This window comes from Ascidiella aspersa, chromosome 4, assembly GCF_963924565.1.
Source record: "Ascidiella aspersa chromosome 4, kaAscAspe10.2, whole genome shotgun sequence".
NCBI classification, from domain to species: Eukaryota; Metazoa; Chordata; class Ascidiacea; order Phlebobranchia; family Ascidiidae; genus Ascidiella; species Ascidiella aspersa.
Genome location: NC_139450.1, coordinates 5,540,009 through 5,559,473, shown reverse-complemented (window position 1 = coordinate 5,559,473; position 19,465 = coordinate 5,540,009). Strand labels below are relative to the sequence as shown.

The window sequence follows — 19,465 nt, the reverse complement described above, 5'->3', positions numbered from 1 at the left end:
CGTCAGTATTGCACTGCATATGTGATAATGGAAATCACCTTGACTCTTGCAAGATAAATGTCGACCTTAATTCCCGATCAGTAACAAAAAAACCCTCTAGCAAAGCTAGCAATTCAGGTCAGACACTTTTAAAATATCTTAAAAGATTCATTCATAAGACATACTGACAATGCCTTTGCTGGCGATATACCTTTTAAGATTTTTTAAAAGTGTCTGGCCTGAATTGCTAGCTTTGCTAGAGTATTCTGCTGTTAGTTATGCAGTAATCGTTTTTTTACTTATAAATATATATAAATAGGTAATATTTATAGATATGGTATATGTAGGTAAATATATATATATATATCGAAATATATATAGGCAGGGTTATAGGCATCGGTGTTCTTGTGTTTAAAACGCAAGCGCAACAGGCGAAACACACACAGGCCGTGTTTTCTTTTTGGCTGCCGTGTCGTGATTTGCCCGGCTCCATTGTTGGAATGCTGGCTTCGTATGTGCTAAATCCTGCAGAAAACTCCCGCAATCGCGAATTCGTGAGTTGCGTCACATTCCCGCCTGTCTGCCCGTCGCTCACACTTTCATAAAGAAGCAATATACTTCTGCCGTGTGTTAAGCGCAGCAGCGATATAATTAATTACATAGTAGAGTGTGGACTGTGGACCGTAGCTAACCTCGGTCGATGGTGCATGTGATATATAGTGACTGCCAGCAAGGAACAGTTTCTCCTGGTATTTTAACAAAAAAACAGCGATTTACCGGAAACGTCGCAGCCGGTTTGCTAAGCATTTGAATTAGGCTGTAATAGCGGTTAAAATTATTTAAAAAAAGTCCCCCCTAATGTATATGCGTGCTTGTGCTATATATCGACTGAGCACCGAACAGTTTTCAGGGCCTATTTTTTTTAAAAAACAGCAATTTACGAAAAACGTCGCTGGCAGTTTGCTATGTAAATGAATTGAGCTGTAATAGGGTTAAAATTGTTCAAAAATGTTCCCAAAAAGTATCAGTGTAACAAGTCCACGTATATATCTGCCAGGTGGCAGTGTCTTCTAACCGCGTATCTCTGTTAAACCTTGGACAGCATAAACCATATTTTTCCAACCCGTTCAACACGTGATCGGCAACACACACATCAAGATTAATGAACTTCGTGTTGTATAAGGTTCTTGCGTGTGGTCCCCAGACGTCTCTAAATTCGCGTGTGACCTCCCACAAATCATCCATCATCCCTTGCCAACCCCGCCCTTCTGAACTTGCCATTTTTCACTTTTTATCCCCCTTTTCGCTATCCACATATGGTAAGAGGAAAACGTCCGTAGACACGGTAATAATCTAAAAAGCGACGGTCTCCAAAAAAATCGTAGGCGTGTTTACTTTGCGATTCAACGTGTTATCCAAGCCGACGTCTCCCAGTTATCTAAGTCGATCTGGCGACGGCCATGAGACGTTAGCCCAGCGGTTCTCAAACTTGGGTCCCCGGACCAACTGGAGTCGGCACAGCAGTTTCACAGGCTCAAAAAGAAGAATTAGTCTTTAAGTTTTTCCACATTAGGCTTTAGCGAATGTTTTTAAACATTATCTGTCATCACTATTGTCTTTTATAGCGTGTTTTACGATGTCTCTTGTGACATTATAAAGCATCTATTATACTGTACTATACCTGCTATCAGCTAATCGTTCGCATTAGTTAAAAAGTTGTTACATTAGAAAGAATCGTAACCGCACTAATGTACTACAAGAAACACCATGGTCGACTGACCCTTAAGTTTTAATAGGGCCGCGAAATATCAAAGCAATTACAACGAGTCCATCAGGCAAATTTTTAGAAAAGGTTGGGAACCACTGGAAGCAAATAACGCCACGTCGCCAATAGATTGAAACTCACTTTTTAGAAGCAAGCACAAACAGCAGCAGAAGCATAAGGTCATCGGGCAGCTAATTTGCCCCACGAGTTATTCGTCGCGCTCTTTCGCCGACAGTGAGTTATCGAGTAATAAGCCGGACCTTCAAGACGGGGCCATTAACTAAAACCACAGGTTTACCGACCAGTGCGCGCCATCGGCCATTCCGCACGTTCGCAAACGGTGCACAGGGTTCGCAGACATAGGCGTAGCCAGGGAAGGGGGGCTAAGTGGCCATGGCCCACATCAAAATTTATAAACATTTTTTTATTCTTAATAATTTGTTTTGTAGCATTTTGGAGCAGAACCACAACAGTCGACCACTGGCATGCCACACCGTCAATTGTCATGCACTGTTACGTCACAAACGATGTAGTTTTACTACTTTTAGACAGATTTTGCTATTTTAATGGTTTTAAGTATTGCGTTAACACTCCGTCAGTTACTGCTCGAAATGGTTTGCTAGCATATTTATATGTGTTCGATACGGCAGTTAATGCAATGACAAAAGCTGAACAAAGAAGTTCAAACTTTTTGTCCCTCCCCAAAATTTTCGACTGGCTAAGCCACTGTTCACAGAGAAAGCGGGGTGATGAATCTCTGGCAAAAAACTGCAGCAAGTCTGTTTTTACGGGTCAAAGCGCCCGGCAATTTTCCGTCATTAGCTCGTCTGGGCACGTGACCCGTCTGTCGGCGGGCGATCTTGCGTCACGCTTCGCTGCACACCCGAGCCGTCGACAGGCGCTTTTCGGCCCAAAGCTGTTGCTGCGGCTGCTGTTGACTGTTTTATCGCCGCCTGTTTTTTGCCACGCGTCGAGACGGACTCCTGGGTTTCTTTCGACAAACGGTACAGATGTTTTGACATTGGTGATGTTTTCCACGGTTTTCTGTCTAAAACTGCACTTCTCACTTTATGCCTCAAGTGCCTTATTTTGTGAAATGTTCTGTTTAAACTGTGCTAATTGAGGGAAATGCACCGCTATTTTATCATATAGCTTTCTGACCGATGCAACAGTTTTGATACCACTCAAAAAAATTGCATCTGATTGTTCTACTGATGGTTCTCACGCTTTCCACATCCGTAGCACGCTCCCACTTTCAGTCCCTTCTTCCGTAACTTGCTCCAAGCCTTGTAAATAAGAAGCGAGCTGAGGAAGAAGCTTCTGACCGAGGTCGTTGCGGACTCATGGGGCGCTTTTTGACCCTTGGGGCGCCTTGTACCCTTATTCCTTTGTGTTCATGCTATCACCATCTGCAAAGTCCGTGAAAATTCAAGTCGAACCGCTTAAAATATTGAAGCTTTGCTAAATCTAACTTAACCCAATTTATACTGTGCTGGCCCTGTATTCACAAACTGCTGTTCTTGGTTGCTGCGCCGCTATATTTTGTCTACCGACTGGCGACCAAGCCACACACTGCTACTGTTGTGTATCTGCGCTGCCTCTCATCTTGTCATTCACTGTCACCGCCAGGCGCCTGCATTTTAGCACGACCTTGCAAAGGCGAGTGTGTCGACGGTCGAGCAAGCGCGTGTTCTTTGAACGGCGTCACACCACATCGCTAAAATGCCGTTCTGCCCCGCACAGGCGACTTTCACTTGGACCGCGATATTCAAGGGCGCCTTGACACAAACACAGGGCACCTGAAAATCGGATTGTAAGAAAAAAGTGGCTAAAGATGTACCCCGATAATAAAATATCAAAGAGTAGGCACGCATCCTGAAGTACTACGAATTGGTTATTTTTTAGCCAACAAGAGAAGTTTTAAATCAGTCAACGATAGCGTCTTAAAAACAGGGCGATTGCCCCTCAGAAACTCGAGTACACAGCCTGTGCTGTACTGCAATCTGCTGATTCTCAGCCTTAATCTTACGACCGCCTTATTGAAGGCGTGGCAAATGTGAATGACTGACTTGCTCAGCAGCGCGCTGTTTGACATTGGATTTGTATCCAGGAGGTTAAAAGTTTTTTCAAGCAAAATCCCGTAACTTTGACAGTCGCTTGTTCTACGACAAATTGCTAAACCAGATACATTTAAGGATTTTTCACAACGCGACAGCATATTGCTGGGGCTAAGTTTACCTTGTAAAAAAAACGTTCCAGCAAGCTAACAGTCCTTCCTTACGCTCAACAAGTCAGTTGAAAAGAAAAAATAGGAAAACAGAAAGACACACGAGAAGTTCATTGAATCTTTAAACAAAGTTTTATGTCAGTTTTCTTTGTTTTCAACCGCCGTTTTAATCTATCGAAAGCTACCTTGTCCAAAAGAAGAATCTCCCACTAAACAGCCGCACCTGCCGGCATATACTTCTGTTATTTCTTGGCCAACAAGAGAACTTTTAAATTAGCAAACATTTAGGACTTACAAACAGGGTCATGGCTCCTTAAAAGAATCCTTAACAAAGTTTTATGTCAGTTTTCTTTTTCTCAACCGCCGTTTTAATCTCTCAAAAGCTACCTTTTATGATAAAATCATCTCCCTGACACAGCACCAGCCTCACCCGGCGGTATATACTTTGTACAAGTGCGAAAACGAAAACGAAAACGCTCAGGCGAGAACCGGCTTCAGCAGTTTAGTATTAAAAGCCCGAGCGCTCCTAGAAACAATACAAACGCCCGAAATTCCGCTCCGGTGCCGTTGTTGGATTAAGGGTGGCTCGCCTATCGACCGAAAGCGCGTGGTGAAAGCAGAGGAGGCTTCTTTTTGTTTGAACGGACAACTCTGCCCTCGGCCTGGGCCTGGAGGGCCCTCGACGCCGCTTCTTCGATGCCACTTTCACCAGATGCGCCCTGCCCCCCTCGATTTCGGCGCCACTCCACGAGCGTGATTTGCTCAGCGGCCTAGGCACTCATTTTTGTAGCCACCTCTCGCAGAAGGAAACACGACGCTTTCCGAGCGCTACGAGCGACGCACACACACCAGACTTAAGCGACTAGATTTATTTTATCTTTTTAAAAATATATTAGAATTTAAATTCGAGTGTTTGACGTTTTCCAAATTAGAATTAGATCATTATGGTTTTCTCAAATTAGTTTAGAATTAGAATTACCGATTTCTTATGGCAACGAATTTCAACTTGAATTACAGTGCATTTTTTTATATTTTTAGCATGGCCTATGCTTTTTTGAATGTACAAATCACCAACAAGTCGCTTCGACCAAAGAGTTTTATTTCAAATTGTTTGTTTTAGCTGAGAGTCTAAAAATGCGTTTGGACAAAATACCATTTGTGGTGAAATCCGAATTAGATCGAAACTAGAATAAGAGCACTCTGGCAATTCACAAATTAGATTAGAACTAGAATTCGCCGCATTTTGCTCTAAATTCATTAAACTAAGAACCTAGAACAATCTAGTTGGCCAAGTCTGACTCACACATATCGGTTTGTTGGTGAAGGTAAAGATTCAGTCGGCTTCCTAATCGAGCGTTTAGCGATTTGCGCGCCCCGTTGGGCTTTTTGCGCTCAAACTCGACTCTCGACCCTGACGACTAAGATGCGTTCGCGCTTACTTTTCGCTTCACTTCAACCAAATTGATCGGCTTTGATGCGGGAAAGCGCCGCTTGTCGCCTGGACGGGGACACTTTACTGTGTGGCCACTCAAACAAAAAATAATTGGCCGATCCCTGTATTTTTTCGTAACCTTTGTAACAGTGCGGCGCGGGGGCGACGGATTTGAAACTTTTCAGCGTTAAAAACGCTTTTCGGTTCATCGTTAAAGCGTAAAACTATACCATAATAATGAAAGAAATTTGAAGATTTTTTTTTTTTTCAATTAGGATTTTCAAGGCCACCTGGTAGGCCTTTCTCCAAGGCCCCTGTTTTTTAGTGTTTTTATTGAAAGTTTTACTTTTTGACTCTTGTAAGCGGTACTATATCGGGTACATAGGAAGGCCTGGTGAATTTGCATGCAAAAAAAACACTTCCCCATTCTCAGGTGCCCCAATGCAAACAACGGCCTCGCGATTGCACTGTCGCGCACCTTGTAACACTGCAGCAAAGCGCCCATCTATTTGTCGCGGTTTGAAGTGCGCGCAGCACCTTACGCCCCGAAATACAGGTCGTTACTTATTAATTCTCGCTATCAAGTTATCGTTTGTCTGGCAACGCCGCGTCCTTGTCGTCCCACGCAATGCAAAGAAGCTGCGCCTTCGATCAGGCAGTTTTAGTGTGTAAGTGTTTGTTGGTCGTACGTACGTGGCTTGTGCTAGGCTGGGAAGCATGATAACGTGGAAAGGTTAATTACAGTTTTAGGTTGTTCTTATTATATGGGCCGAAATTTTATTTTTTTAAAACACATCTTGTTTTTGCTCATTCTTATTTGGTTGTTATGGTTTGCTTGGTATGTTTCAGACCGTTTTTTGTCCGAAGCCTTAATAACAAAATGTTTATTAGCACTTTCAAAATTTCAGACTTTATGTAAAGTGGTATGTAGGTGCGTATAAGAGGTTAATGAGTCTGCATCCCTAGGGGCCTTTGGTTGGGGGACAAAAAACAAAAGTGGGACGTCATGGTTTTAATTTTTAACAGCTATCTACTCCTATCTAGTTGTTGATTGTGACGGGTTCTGTTTTTCTGTCGCTTTGTGGTAGGATTATATTGAAATTCACCAATTGAGAAAAGGTGAAAGGTGAAAGGTGTAAGAATGACCGCGATATTTTTGGACAAGAAAGTGGCATTCTATTCTTGCAGGCAAGCTTCATGTTTTTAGATTACTCGTAGCAACTGAATTTTACGCACTTCGCACCGCTATCGCAAATCCTCCCCGTTTTGCCGGCTCCCATTCCTAACCCATATTCTCTTTCCATTGCAGTCACACCTAAGTGCTAAACCGCACATAGCAAAAAAAATATAGCCATCCATCCGCCCAATTAGCTCGCATTAATTCGCCCGCCGCCTGTCAAACGCTTCGAAAGGAGATTTTTCGCCGCCGCTGCCGATCATTTGCAATCGCTTCTCAGAAAGAGAGAGTTCTGCTTGACCAAGAACCGGTCGTAAGATTTCGTTCCTAACTCACCCACAGGGCCGCTGCAACCGCGAATCGTGCAAGTACCTGCATCCCACCTACCAACTAAAGCAGCAGCTCGAAATCACCGGTCGCCAGACCCTGCTACAGAACCGGGCCATGCTCCAGCAGATGTTGCCTCTACAGCAAAACGTCGTCCAGGCCTCTGCATTGCCGCAGAGCGCCGGCCTTATAAGCTATGAGGTGGGTACCTTTGCTGTTTTGCCGTTTTGTTGTTTTGTAAGTTATTTTGGGGCGTTTTTTTCCTGGGTATAGCTTGCGTTGGACGCCTTGTACTGCCCATGTCACATTTTTCACCGGAATTTTTAACCACTTTTTTTAGTTACAGTCGTTTGGTGGCTATGGTTTTACGTGAAATGCGCTTTATATAACTAGAGGTTCACAATGTATGGTTTGTCAACCACTTGGGAGCCCGTGAAGCACGTTCACGTAATTTTTCAAAAAATATCTTTTTTTTTTAAAACTAACATTAAACGCCATTATGACATTTACAAGGTAGCCGATCTCACTGTATATAGCTGTTTTTGTTTTATAATGTTTTCGATTTAAAATTTTAAGGCAAGAGGACATCGATCCATAAAATTGCGCTGGTAATTTGTTTTTCAATTCGAAACCGGTGAACCAAGTCCACAGTCGAACCTGAGCTAAGGTTGGAGAGGGACGTGACATTGTGGTGGAAAACCGTGCAATGCAAGTTGTGCCAATCGACAAAAGCCCTTTGTACCGCGTTGCTGCATGTTAGCCGTGTCGTTTCGCTAGTTTTATAGCCTTCTTGCGCAACCCCGCGAGTGTAGTGTGCCTAACGCTCAGCGCTTTAAGTGTACTTCGTCAAAGGTTTTTTGCCCGTTATACAGCGGTAAATGTTTTTTTTTCGCAATCCACACTTGGCACCGAAGGCAAAGTTAGGTTTGTATACGCGTTTTTTTATTAATCTATCATCGCGAAAAAAGCGTTTGAGTGGCATTAGGGAAATATAATGCTACCTTCTTGTTCGGCCAATTTCCGAACAGTAATTAGTTCGCAAATGTTGATTTGTTTTCGGCAGCAAGACCCCGTCGCATTTTTCTTTGGCATAACAGAACAAATGTACAAGTTGTGTGTATTTTTAGCGTGCTCTAATCTTACGTGGTACGCCGTTGTAAAAAACAACGTTAAACCGACTTACGTACTTTAAGCATGTAGGGCTTAGGGCTTAGTGCGAACAACAATGTGGCAAGCGAAATTGTGTGTTGCCAATAGGCTTGTTAATTTGTAAAATTATTAAAAATGACGTTCAATATACACTTCAAAAGACGCAAATGTATTGAATGTTAATTTATTCTTAAAGCGCATATTTAATGAATTTTTGATTCATGTCTTAAGCAAAAAAACCTATAACCGGCCATATACAGCATCACCTCGTTAAAAAAATTATAACTTAGACGCAAATTTATTAAATTTTAAATTCACATCTTAAGCGCAAAAACCTATAACCGGCCATAGTACGCATCTCGTTAAAAATGCATAGACGTACGAAGGATCGGTCTGACGTCAAAGTCAAGCTCCGTCGCCGATCCCGCCGCTGCCGCCTGTTTGTTTTCTGCCGTTCCGAGCGCCTATTCAAACAAGGGCGTTGTTTCGTCTTGCTGCGCCGTCAAGCCAAAAGCATCGCCGCTAATAACGCGTTTATCCGCGCGTCGGACAAGCATTTAACGGCGCTTGGCAACTTTCGCAGCTCTAAGCGTCGTCGTTGCTTCAGGTGTGTGTGAGTCTGGGTTAAAGTTTTCCTACGCAACTTGGAAGTGAAGTGGACCCGAATGACTGCTTAAAGGTCGCACCCGGACGACGCGTCACCCGAGCAGGCACTTAGACTTAGTACCTTTCGTTTCGGAAGATTCGGTTTTGAGTTTTCTTTGGCCATGCGCACAACAAATACTCCTGACACTTCCCTAAAAAAAATAAAAAAATATCAAAGCCATAATATTCGATACAATCGACATTTCGCAATTTACAGACGTTTCAGCAATACCTCATGCCATCATCAGTGTAAAAGATTACTAAAAAAAACATTACTAAAAAAACGTGTATTGTGTTCCAAAGTTTATTGGTAGCCACTTTCCTTCTAGCCCTCCAATTCTATTTTTTTTTAAGGTTCGCATTACCTATTGCTCTAAGTGTTATAGAGCAAGTGCGACAATGGTGTAGGAGTTTCGCGCCTACAATTTTTCCACGAGGGTGTGGATAAACAAGTAAAGACAGTTTGCGCTAAAAAGCTGCACATGGCGTTAGCGTTTTTTTCTGTAACGTTAGCCTACTAACAATGCTGCCCTTGTTTTGCTTTTTTGTGGCGTGTGTCGCGATAGCGTGTTCTAATCATATTTGTTTTCTTCTCCTCTTTCACCCATACCCCGTTTCGTTTGACCATTAACCCTAAAAAAACACCCAACCACTAAAAAATCCCCGGAACCCACTTTGCCGTTGATTCGTGCACGCCCCCTGCTTAAACCCCACCTGTACCCCGCGGCTGGTCCCAACCTGCAGCAAATGACGGGGGGTAGCGGCGCCCACATGGTCAACAGCCTCCACAGCAGCCTGTATAACCATAACATCGCAGCTCCGACGGCCGCCGCTGGTACACCCACTTACAGCGTTCTGCCCTCAGGTATACTTTGTGTTTGCGCTCTGTTTAGATGCAACCTGTTGTTGTGTTTTGTTCGTTTGTGTGTTTTTTCCCACCTTTTCGCGTGTGCGATTTTTGCGCAGCCGCAGCAGCCAGCAGTGTGCCCGCCGCCGCTCCTAGCCGTGGCTATATATATGTGTGCTGCTTTTTCAGCTGACGCGCGTAGTCTTGCAACATGTTCTTTTATGAATATTGAGTGCTGTGTTAGTTTTTTGGGTGAACAAAGGTTGTGTACCATGAACTGATATGTTCCCTTATAGCAGGGGTTTTTAAACAGGGGTCCATGGACCCCTCGGAGGTGTGTGGACAAGTTTTGCATGGTCCATTACAGCCTACTTGAAATATTAGTATAATGTAAAAACTAATCAATTTTTTAAAGAAAAAAGTTTAATTAAAAAAAACTTTGCCCAGAAATGTATTCCATTTCACTTTCACATTTTTGGACTGGAAACAGCGAATTTCTGAAGTTCATTTGTATTGTGACGTCATCTCAAAAAAATGTTTATCGACCCTTGGTCTATGCAAGGCAAAAAAATAATTTAGCAGTCCGCGGTAAAAAATAAGTTGCCTGTCTTACAGTAATCATAACTGTCTTAGTGGCAAATATTACACAAATATTTATGACAGTGAAATTTTCCTTTTTGTGCTATATTTTAAATGCATGACACGAAACTGACGTGACGTAGCATTCATCAAATCAATAAGCACGTTCTCTTAAACTCAAAGGCTAAGCAAAAAGATGGCGCAATACGCCTTTATCAGTAACTACTTTAAAGAACAATTCTAGCATTTAATTGGCCTTTAACCACATATTTATGAATGTTGAAAAATATTCGTTTTCTATTTCCTTCTGCCACGTCACTTTAAGTTTGTATTTATAAAGAATATAGTTTAGGGTAAAATTTTATTTTTAGTGAGAAAAAGGAGTTTTTTTGGATACAAACATACTTAAGAAACACTATGCGCGGATCTGTAATGTATCTTGACAATGAACTTTAAAGCCAAATACTTCGACTTAATCGACATCATCTTGACTTATACACTTTAACTGATGATGATAGAAGTGCGCATCGAAACGTCTTTATCAAGATGATTTCGATTTGGTCGACCTTTTGGCCTCGGCATTCATTATAATCAAACAAGTTTTTGTGCTGTTAAAAATCTTAATCATTTTTGTTTAAATAAAAAGTTTGAGTTCTCTTAGAAGCACTGTACAATGTAGACCCAGTCCGCTTCCACGCGGCCATTAACCGACACCATAAATCAGTTTATCTAGCCTTTTTTTTCTTTTTTTCTGGCAAAGTTCGTCTCGCCGTCTATACCGGCGTATCGAAAAAAAAACAGCATCAAACGAGTTTTTGAGTTGTCAAAAAAAGTTTAATACTTTTCGTTGAATTCTCGTTGAACCACTGTCCATTATAGATCCAATCAGTTTCACAAATAATCGCTTTCACGCGGCCATTAACCGACCCAATAAATTATTTTCTCTCGCCTTTTTTCAAACTTGTCTCGCCGGCTATACGACGCAGTTCAGGGCGGCTTAATAACAAGTACTTTTCCATTACCGTTCAGCAGCTGAACTGTCCAGTCTCAACCAGCACTACATGACGTATTACCCGGTCGCTGCGTCACCGAGTCACCACCAGTTGGCGCTCGCGCAACACGCAGCTTCACAGCAAATGGCCGCTGCTATGCTGCCCTCTGCTGGTGCCTTCAGGGCCGACAAACTAGAGGTAAGATCGCGTTTTTTTGTTGATTTGCTTTTTCGCTTTTTATTTCGATTTTTTAACAAATATCTACGTTAAAAAATTACAAGTAGTGTGTAGTCAAGTGTTCGGAAAGTCACTGTGAAGAATCCAGCCTCCAGGAAGTAAATATGAATGACAATGATAACTCATGATAAAAGTAACCCCCGTTAGCATCAATACAAATTAGGACCCTTAGTTTTTGTTTCTTAACACCTCAATTAGCTGCTCCCTTGAAATAAAATGAATGAATACTGGTATCGCTACTTGCATCCAGCGTGCACGAAAGATCGTGATACACAGATTTTGCTGCTCCTCATTGAAACACAGAGAAAAACGACCGTTTAAAAAGTATTAAAAAATAGATTCCCAAAAAAAGTCTCAAACGCTTTGCTCATAAAAAGCGGCCTTCGCTGATTTTACGACACAAATATACCAGGGATAAATCAAATTGAAAAAAAATGTTCCTGACTTACAAGATCAACGGTTTTCTTGTACACTTCGGATCTGTAATGTAGCTTGAGAAAAAATCTCAAAGCCGAAATAGGTGGGCTTTGGATATATATCAGTCGCATTGACTGATGATTATACAGGTAAGTATCGAAAAACGTCTTTGTGAAGATGATGTCGATTTACTCGACCTTTTTGGCTTGAGATTAATTATCAAGCAACGTTTTTCATATATCGAAAGACCAACGAAGTTCCCTAACAAATAATCCACAAAACGAACGCAATATCTTTTATCTTTGTAAATGACCGTGTTTGTCTAATTCTAAATAAAGTAATCGGGTGGCACTATATAAAGACAAATTGTATTAAACAAATATCTACGTTAAAAAATTACAAGATTTTTCATGTTTCATACCAACGACTTCCGCCCCATAGAGGCTGACGCATATTGCAACCGTGCTCAAGCGCAGTGCTTCCTAACATTTTTCAGTTCGCGACCCACTTTTAATGCAAGTTTTATTGTGCGACCCACAATGAGATATTAACAAACAAATGAAGTTACATAAAACCTGTATATTTACTACTGGCGTACGTACTGAAATAGTTTATGCCACACAACACATCTGATTGTTACGTACTTGTGATATTGTTATAAATGTTACGCAATGATAATGTAATAATTTCCAGATCTAATGAAAACTGTAACATTTCGAAATGCTTTGCGACCCACTGGTTGGAAAGCAGTGCTTTAGCGCGTACGTGAGAAATGCCAGAAATCGAAAACGACCGAGTATCGCAGACAAAGTAGACGACGAGATCACGTTGAAGTGCGTCGCTTTTACGGTTAAAGATGCCGAGTTTCAGCTGGTAACGCGAAGCCCTAATCCGCCTCATCCTTTAAACCCGATCCCCTCGCTCAACCATGCGTGACGGCGGAAACTCCTTTTCGTCACGCTTTCACGCACATGCGCTTAATGGCTTGCCGTGTTTATGCGCTTTTTGCGAAGCTATTGTTGCCCAATTTGTTGAATTGGCGGCTAAGCATGGTAAAACAATAGGTCCGGGGCATGTTAAAAATGTTAAAGCCAAGAAAATTGAAAAAATAATTAAAGGTGTTTTCGAAAAAATTGAAAATAATTAAAGGTGTTTTCGAAACGTATGTAAAGTCTTATGACTTAGGTATGGTCTTTGGTATATCCGATAATTTCCTTGATATCCTTAGCACGTTTAAAATTTCTTTTTAGATTCACGCCATTGTATATATTTCATTTGTAAATCCTCATTATTAGCATTTTAATCGATTTCATTTCTACTTTTAACCTGATATAGCACGGCTGTGCGACAGCTTGTCAAAATTTCAATACAGTTTGTCTTTATATAGTGCCACCTGATTAACCCATGTATATAGAATTATACAAATACGGCTATTCACAAAAACTTACTCTTAGCGCTAATGTAATTTAAAAAAATGTCGATAAAAGGGTGGACAACCTCTCGGAAAACCGACACGTTTAAGCAAATTTTCAGCCTTAAATCGTTCAGTTACTTCCACGGGAACACAGCGCGGTCGTGGCTAGAAAAACTTCCCAAAGATGATTTTCTTTCTCGAGAGTGAGCGAAAGGCTTGTTGCGTCTATGTGTGTAGCTTAAGGGGGTGGAACGATGAGAATGCAAATTCCAACCTTGGAACGGCGCCCGGGTGATGAACGACGTTCGCAAGGGTTTCCTGCCGTCTGCCGCTTAAACCCCCGACCCCCAAAACCTCGCCATATAAGCGGGCAGCCTCCTAGAACGCCCAACGCTCAACCACAAGGCGATCTGCTTTCGCAGCGGCGGTGTGTGTTTGTGGGGGTTGATTTTGAAGCTATGGTATTGCGCTTTCTCAAACAGGCAGGTTTCGGGTTTCGTCCACTCAAAACCGCTTCAAGACACACGGGGGTCGTTTCTCATTCGGCCGCTTCCGTTGCGGTTTAGCCACGGTCTGTGGGCCCCGGGCGGCCCTCCTTTATTTTTTGCCCTTGTCCAACATCTCTGATGTTGTTTTTTCGGGACGGGTGCTTTCTATTTTGTGGAGCGAAAAGATGATCTCGGTTGACGCGAACGTTATTTGCTCCGGTCATTTCCTGACTGAGAGACAAATCCGCTCTACGTGTCCGTCTTGAATTCGCTTCCTTTTGTTCCTTTCAACTTGCGCTTGCTCGAATGTGGGAATTCCCAGTCAGAAATAACCTGACAATACAGACCGCGAATTTTTTTAACGGTTGAAATATTAAAAAACTGGCCACATAAATGTTTTTTATACTGGCACTGAGGGGAGTAAGTCATTTAGTAAGCAAATAGCTTTGCTCAGTTTATACCTTATGAAAACGTGCCATCTTACATAACTGAAGACCGAACAGGGGGTACTTTTTTTCTTAGAATTAATTTATTTGATAAAATTATTCTATTTTTCAAATTTCACTCCCAAAGTTCAATTTGGTCTTGACGAACCCCTGAAACTATTTTATGTACCCTTAATTTCGGGGAACCCGAGATTGAGAGCCCTCTGCCTTACAAAATCAAAACAATCACCCCGGGTTTCCAAAAAAAAAAAAACTTTTATGGACAGGCAAGATTTAAGCTCACTGCTCGTTGAGACACCAAAACTCCTAATATAACTATACAACGCCTGACATGAACACCGCTTTTCCTTAACCTAGGTGTACCACGACTTTCAGCGCGGCAACCTGCTGTTTTCAGTCGAACAAATGTGAAGCTGAAATATTTTTAATTAAATAATTTTCTTTTGAAAATTTATTCAAGTTTTTAAATTATACACTCAAAATACAATTAAGCCTTCGTAGAGCCCCTAAAACTATTTTATGTAGCCCCAAGGCATCCACGGACCCCAGTTTAAGAACCCTCTGCCTTAAACAACAAAATCGCCCCAGGTTTTTGAGGGATAAAAAAATTCGTCCGTTTTATTGTTTAAAATGGCGGGGGGCAGACAAGATTTAAATTTAATGCCTGTTGAGACTCCAAAACTCCTAACATATAACAATACAACGCTTGACAAGAACACCTTTTCCTTAATCCACTTCCAGCAAATGTGATGCTGAAATACATTCATAAAGTAACGTGTTTTTTTTTTAAATGTAAAAAAAAATTATTCTATTGTTCACATTATACACTCAAAATGGAATTAGGCCTTTAAGGACCCCCTTCAACTAGTTGATGTACCCCAAGGAGTTCACGGACCCCAGGGTTTTCGAAGTTTTCGAAGAACATAATATTTCGCCCGATTTAAAAAAAAAACGACATCAACCTTTTTGGACAGGCAAGATAAAATTTAGTGCCCGTTAAGACTGCGAAACTCCTAACGTATAAATTCATTCAAGTTTTAAAAGTATACACCCAAAATTCAATTAGGCCTTAATAACCCCCTAAAACTAGTTCATGTAGCCCCAAGGAGTCCACGTACCCCAGGTTAGCAACCCCTGCCTTAGACAAAAACAATTTCCCGGGTTAACATTTTCGGACAGACAAGATTTAAGCTCGGTGTCCGTTGAGAATGTAAAACTCCAAACATATAACCGTACAACGCTTGACAAGAACACCCGCTTTCCTTAACCCAGGTATGCCGCGACTTCCAACGTGGCAACTGCACACGTGGCGAGTACGAGTGCCGCTACTGCCACCCACCGGACAGATCGATGATCGACGTGACCGACAACACGGTCACGGTCTGCATGGATTGCATCAAGGGCCGGTGCACGCGCGAGAAGTGCAAGTACTTTCACCCGCCCACCCATCTGCAGGTAAGGGCGCTTGCCGTCGGCGTTTTCGTATGCTTTTTTGTCATATACATGTCTAGACCTTAATCAAAATGCGATTTTGAAATTTGTATATTGATCAAAAAAACACTTTTTTTCGAATTTTTGTGGGCCCCCCAAGAATTGTTAGGTTACGATTAAAAACCACACAAACCAAATCTGAGCACCTTTGGTTCAGTATTAACCCTGCTACGTCAAATGGAAAATTCAGATTTAGGTTGAAATTTAAAAAAAAATCCTTGTTATATAATTGTTTTTTTATAAGGCCTGTAAGTCCAACTTGACTTGCTTGCGAATAAGTCCAAGCCCAGTCGTTTCAAATAAAAGACATCATACAATGGCAAGTTAAATCATTGAATATAGAACAAATGGTAAACTATTGAAATCGATAACTCGTCCCGTATTTTGATTGTTTATTATTTGATTCCGTAAACGCTTGTCCCGTATTTGTTTTATTTCAGTCAATTTGCCGAGGTTTTTTGTATAAAGTAGTTTAATGACAAGTATTTAAGTACGCGTAGGTCAAGTCATTCATTATAAACGCATTACAAGACTGTCGTCAATATATTTTGACCTGTCGCTTGGGAGTGCTATAGACAAATATTCAGGTGGGCCTATCAAAATGGCCGTGTTAAGTTAAGACATCAATTCAAGTTGATTTAAATTTTCTATAAGTTTTAAACTGCTTAAGACAGCTGACTGGCCTCCATGTAACGCCATAGCAATCGTATAAGGTTATTTAAAACGTAGTCCCTTGATTTAAAATTGGTAGAATAACTTTGTGGGTTATAAACAAGGTTAATTTATAAATCAAAAAAACAACTCCGCGGAGTCATGTCTATACCAAATCGTCATCCCACTTTTTCAGTAAATTTTCGGTCAACTCAAAAAACAGCAAAGCAAGAGAAGCGTTGAAGACCGCGTGTGTACCCAATCGGTTTTGTGGTATAATTCCTAATCTGAGCTTATCCGAACTTGATTTGTCTGCCCATATTACCTCCTACCCTTTTAACAGCCCTCAATGTGATTTTTCGTGGCGCGAAAAGCGAATCTCAAACTTCGTTTTCGATCGCCATTTTAATCGAACGCGTGAATCCGCGCTTATTTCATTGTCATTTTCTCCTTTCTAATGCAGCGGTGCTGTTGGAACGCGTGGAAACGGCGTTTCCTCACCTACAGCTGCGCGCATCGTGTCACGACTTCTATGTGCTACCGCGTCACGCTTACTAGGGATGTCCGATAATATCGGGTATCGGTGCTCGCAAAATACCAGTTGTCCGTATCGAAACAATGCACAGATTGCCGGACATCCTTCTACCGCTTACCCCCTTCACACCCGGCCGATCGCGCCCAGCAATTTACCCCGTGTTTTTGCTTTTAATTCATTGCAGGCCAAAATCCGCGCCGCTCAGAATCCGGGCGCCGCCGCTTTTCTGCCGTCACTAACACCGCAGCCCACCGTCATGGTAGGTCCCATTAAGCACTGCGAAAGATCGGCCGCTTTGCTGGGCCTCGTACCAGCGCAGGGCTCGAAATATTCCCAAAAAACAAATTTCGAGCCCTGTACGACGTATACATTTCGATTGGGGCTGGTACCTGACCGAGCTTAGCAGCCGCTGCATCCCGCAATGCTCATAATGCCGTCGTCATATAAACGCACGACATCCACTCATGGCAGTGCTGTTTTGTTTTATTTCGTCTTTCCCTCGCATGTCGTCGATTTTTCAGCCGGAATGCCAACCGGTTGTCGACGTAGTAATTTGCAGTGTTTCTGGTGTGCGTGTGTGTGTTTTGTGTGCTTTAACTGCAATAAAGAGGTGCGCGGTTAACCGGAGGCCCTTGGTGCGCCCTTATGTTGCTACCTTTCCTTTTTCAGCAATCGAACATATCTCGGCTAGTTCTCGTTCACTTTTCTTTAAATTCCGAACCTTTTTTCCGAAGATTTTTTTTCTTAATGCAAGCAAAATCGTAATATTAAAACTACGTTTGTACACACAAATTATTTAAAATGCTTAAATACAACAACAAGTCTTGCTCTTTCATTGCAATGAATTGATTAGAAATATGTAATACCAAATAGCAGTCATATGGCTTTTATGTCATTTTTTCACGTGCAATCATTTCGTTTATTGTAATGTATAGCTCTCTGTAAACATAAAGCGATATAGTTATACAAAAATGATGTACTGCCCTTTGCCATGCTTTGTCATTACTATAATTAATTAATTACCACTGACGAGGTGTAAAGCGTTTGTATTTGAAACTATACTTAAATGAGTTTTACCACTGATTAATGGCGATTTTTATTATTTCTTTTACCCACTGCTGCTCTTCTTTTCGCTTTCTGCTTGTTACCCCCCCGCTTTTTCACCTCTTGCCTGCTTTCACCCCGTCTCACCCCAAAATTTACCCCCACCACCCCACCACTAACAAGGCTCCCAAACGGGTTCTTACACTGGAGGACGTGGTAAGCTAAAATAAAACTAAATATACTTAAATTTTACCCCAAATATTCCCATAATTTGATCTGTATACAAAGCGCTCTTGAAATTTCAATGACGGCTTTTGTGAGCTTGATTGATTACCATACGCTGTGTTCGTTATGCGTTAATTGGTATCGGCTTACTTAACCGGGAAAGCCTTTTTTGCATGCGGCCCTTGGGCGACTTGTGTCTTACTTTTCACGACTGCATGACTTGCTACCGGTTTTTCGCCTTGTTTGTGTTTTCCTAATCATCAATTTGTCACCGTTGGACCACTTGTCGACCCTTTTCAAAGTATATGACCCTTCTCTAAATGATACCCTTAAACTGTTTACGCACTCCAAAGAGAGCATTGTAGACTTTTATACCTTTAAACACCTGAACGAAAAAATATTCACAACAATCGGACATCAACGTTATTCTAAATATTCTTTTGAGTTTAAAGATTTTCATTTTCATTTTAAGCATTTCTATCATTTTTATGCGATCAAACCTCCAGACTTTAACTTTACACCAATTAATCTCAGATTTTTTCTCTCGTGGTTAGTAAAACCCATAAACTCCCGCTTGTTTAACATGTTGAAAATATTTTTTTATTTTTGTGTAAGAGTCGAATAACTTTAATTATGACTTCCTTCTTTGTGTAGAGTTGATGTGTGTAGTTCCAGTTCCGTTTATTGTAACATCCTAGCAAATTACCTACGGAAATTCTTGTAGGGGTGCCGCAATCTATTTATTATTTCTGAGGGGTGCCACTAGCCATAAAAGGCTGAGAAACGCTGAGCTAAACGTTGTCAACCACAGTTGACCTTCGCAATAAACGTCTCCGACCTAGCGCCAAACACGCGCAAATAACTTTTAAAAAATCTGACAAAAGTCCGTTCCCCAAACCACCACACCTCCCAATTCTCCCTTGCGCAGATGACCAACGGCTCGGGCATCGGTCAGCCACCGCTCAAGAGACACGCCCTCGAGTCGTCCATTATTACGTCATCGGCTTCCGGACTCGGGTCTTCCCCCGGATTGGCCCCAAGCCCCACCAGCTCCCAGAACGCGGCGACCCTGGCGGCGCTGTACGGCTACAGCAACGCGGCGGCCCTCCAGGGACTGGCCACTCTGCCCCATCAGAGCCTGCACTCGCCCACTGCGTATTACCAGCAGGGTAAGTGTATAGGTGGATTGGTTTTTTGCTTAGCCGTGTGATCGCGAAAATGACCCAGTTATGAGTCGCACTTATGCGTTGTTTTTGGATTTGGTTGAAAAAAAAATGCAAAATAGATCAGGTTTTTTTCTTTCGATTCATTCGAATCAAGGCATGCTTGACGATGCTTTTGAATATGCTTAACACTAAATAAAATGTTTGATAAGTGTATGGCTGAGTTTTCAAAGCA

General features: G+C 41.8%; 1 protein-coding gene across 1 annotated transcript in view; it reads left to right on the top strand.

The window, feature by feature from the left end:
* The window catches only part of LOC146146816 (uncharacterized), a 72,848-nt gene that overhangs the window by 45,479 nt on the left and 7,904 nt on the right, over positions 1-19,465 (top strand). Inside the window, exons 4-10 of the mRNA XM_083387074.1 lie at positions 6,923-7,108; positions 9,446-9,566; positions 11,160-11,317; positions 15,394-15,576; positions 16,983-17,066; positions 18,008-18,058; positions 18,996-19,236. Coding sequence (XP_083243200.1) covers positions 6,923-7,108; positions 9,446-9,566; positions 11,160-11,317; positions 15,394-15,576; positions 16,983-17,066; positions 18,008-18,058; positions 18,996-19,236 — 1,024 coding nt within the window. The remainder of the gene's footprint in view (positions 1-6,922; positions 7,109-9,445; positions 9,567-11,159; positions 11,318-15,393; positions 15,577-16,982; positions 17,067-18,007; positions 18,059-18,995; positions 19,237-19,465) is intronic.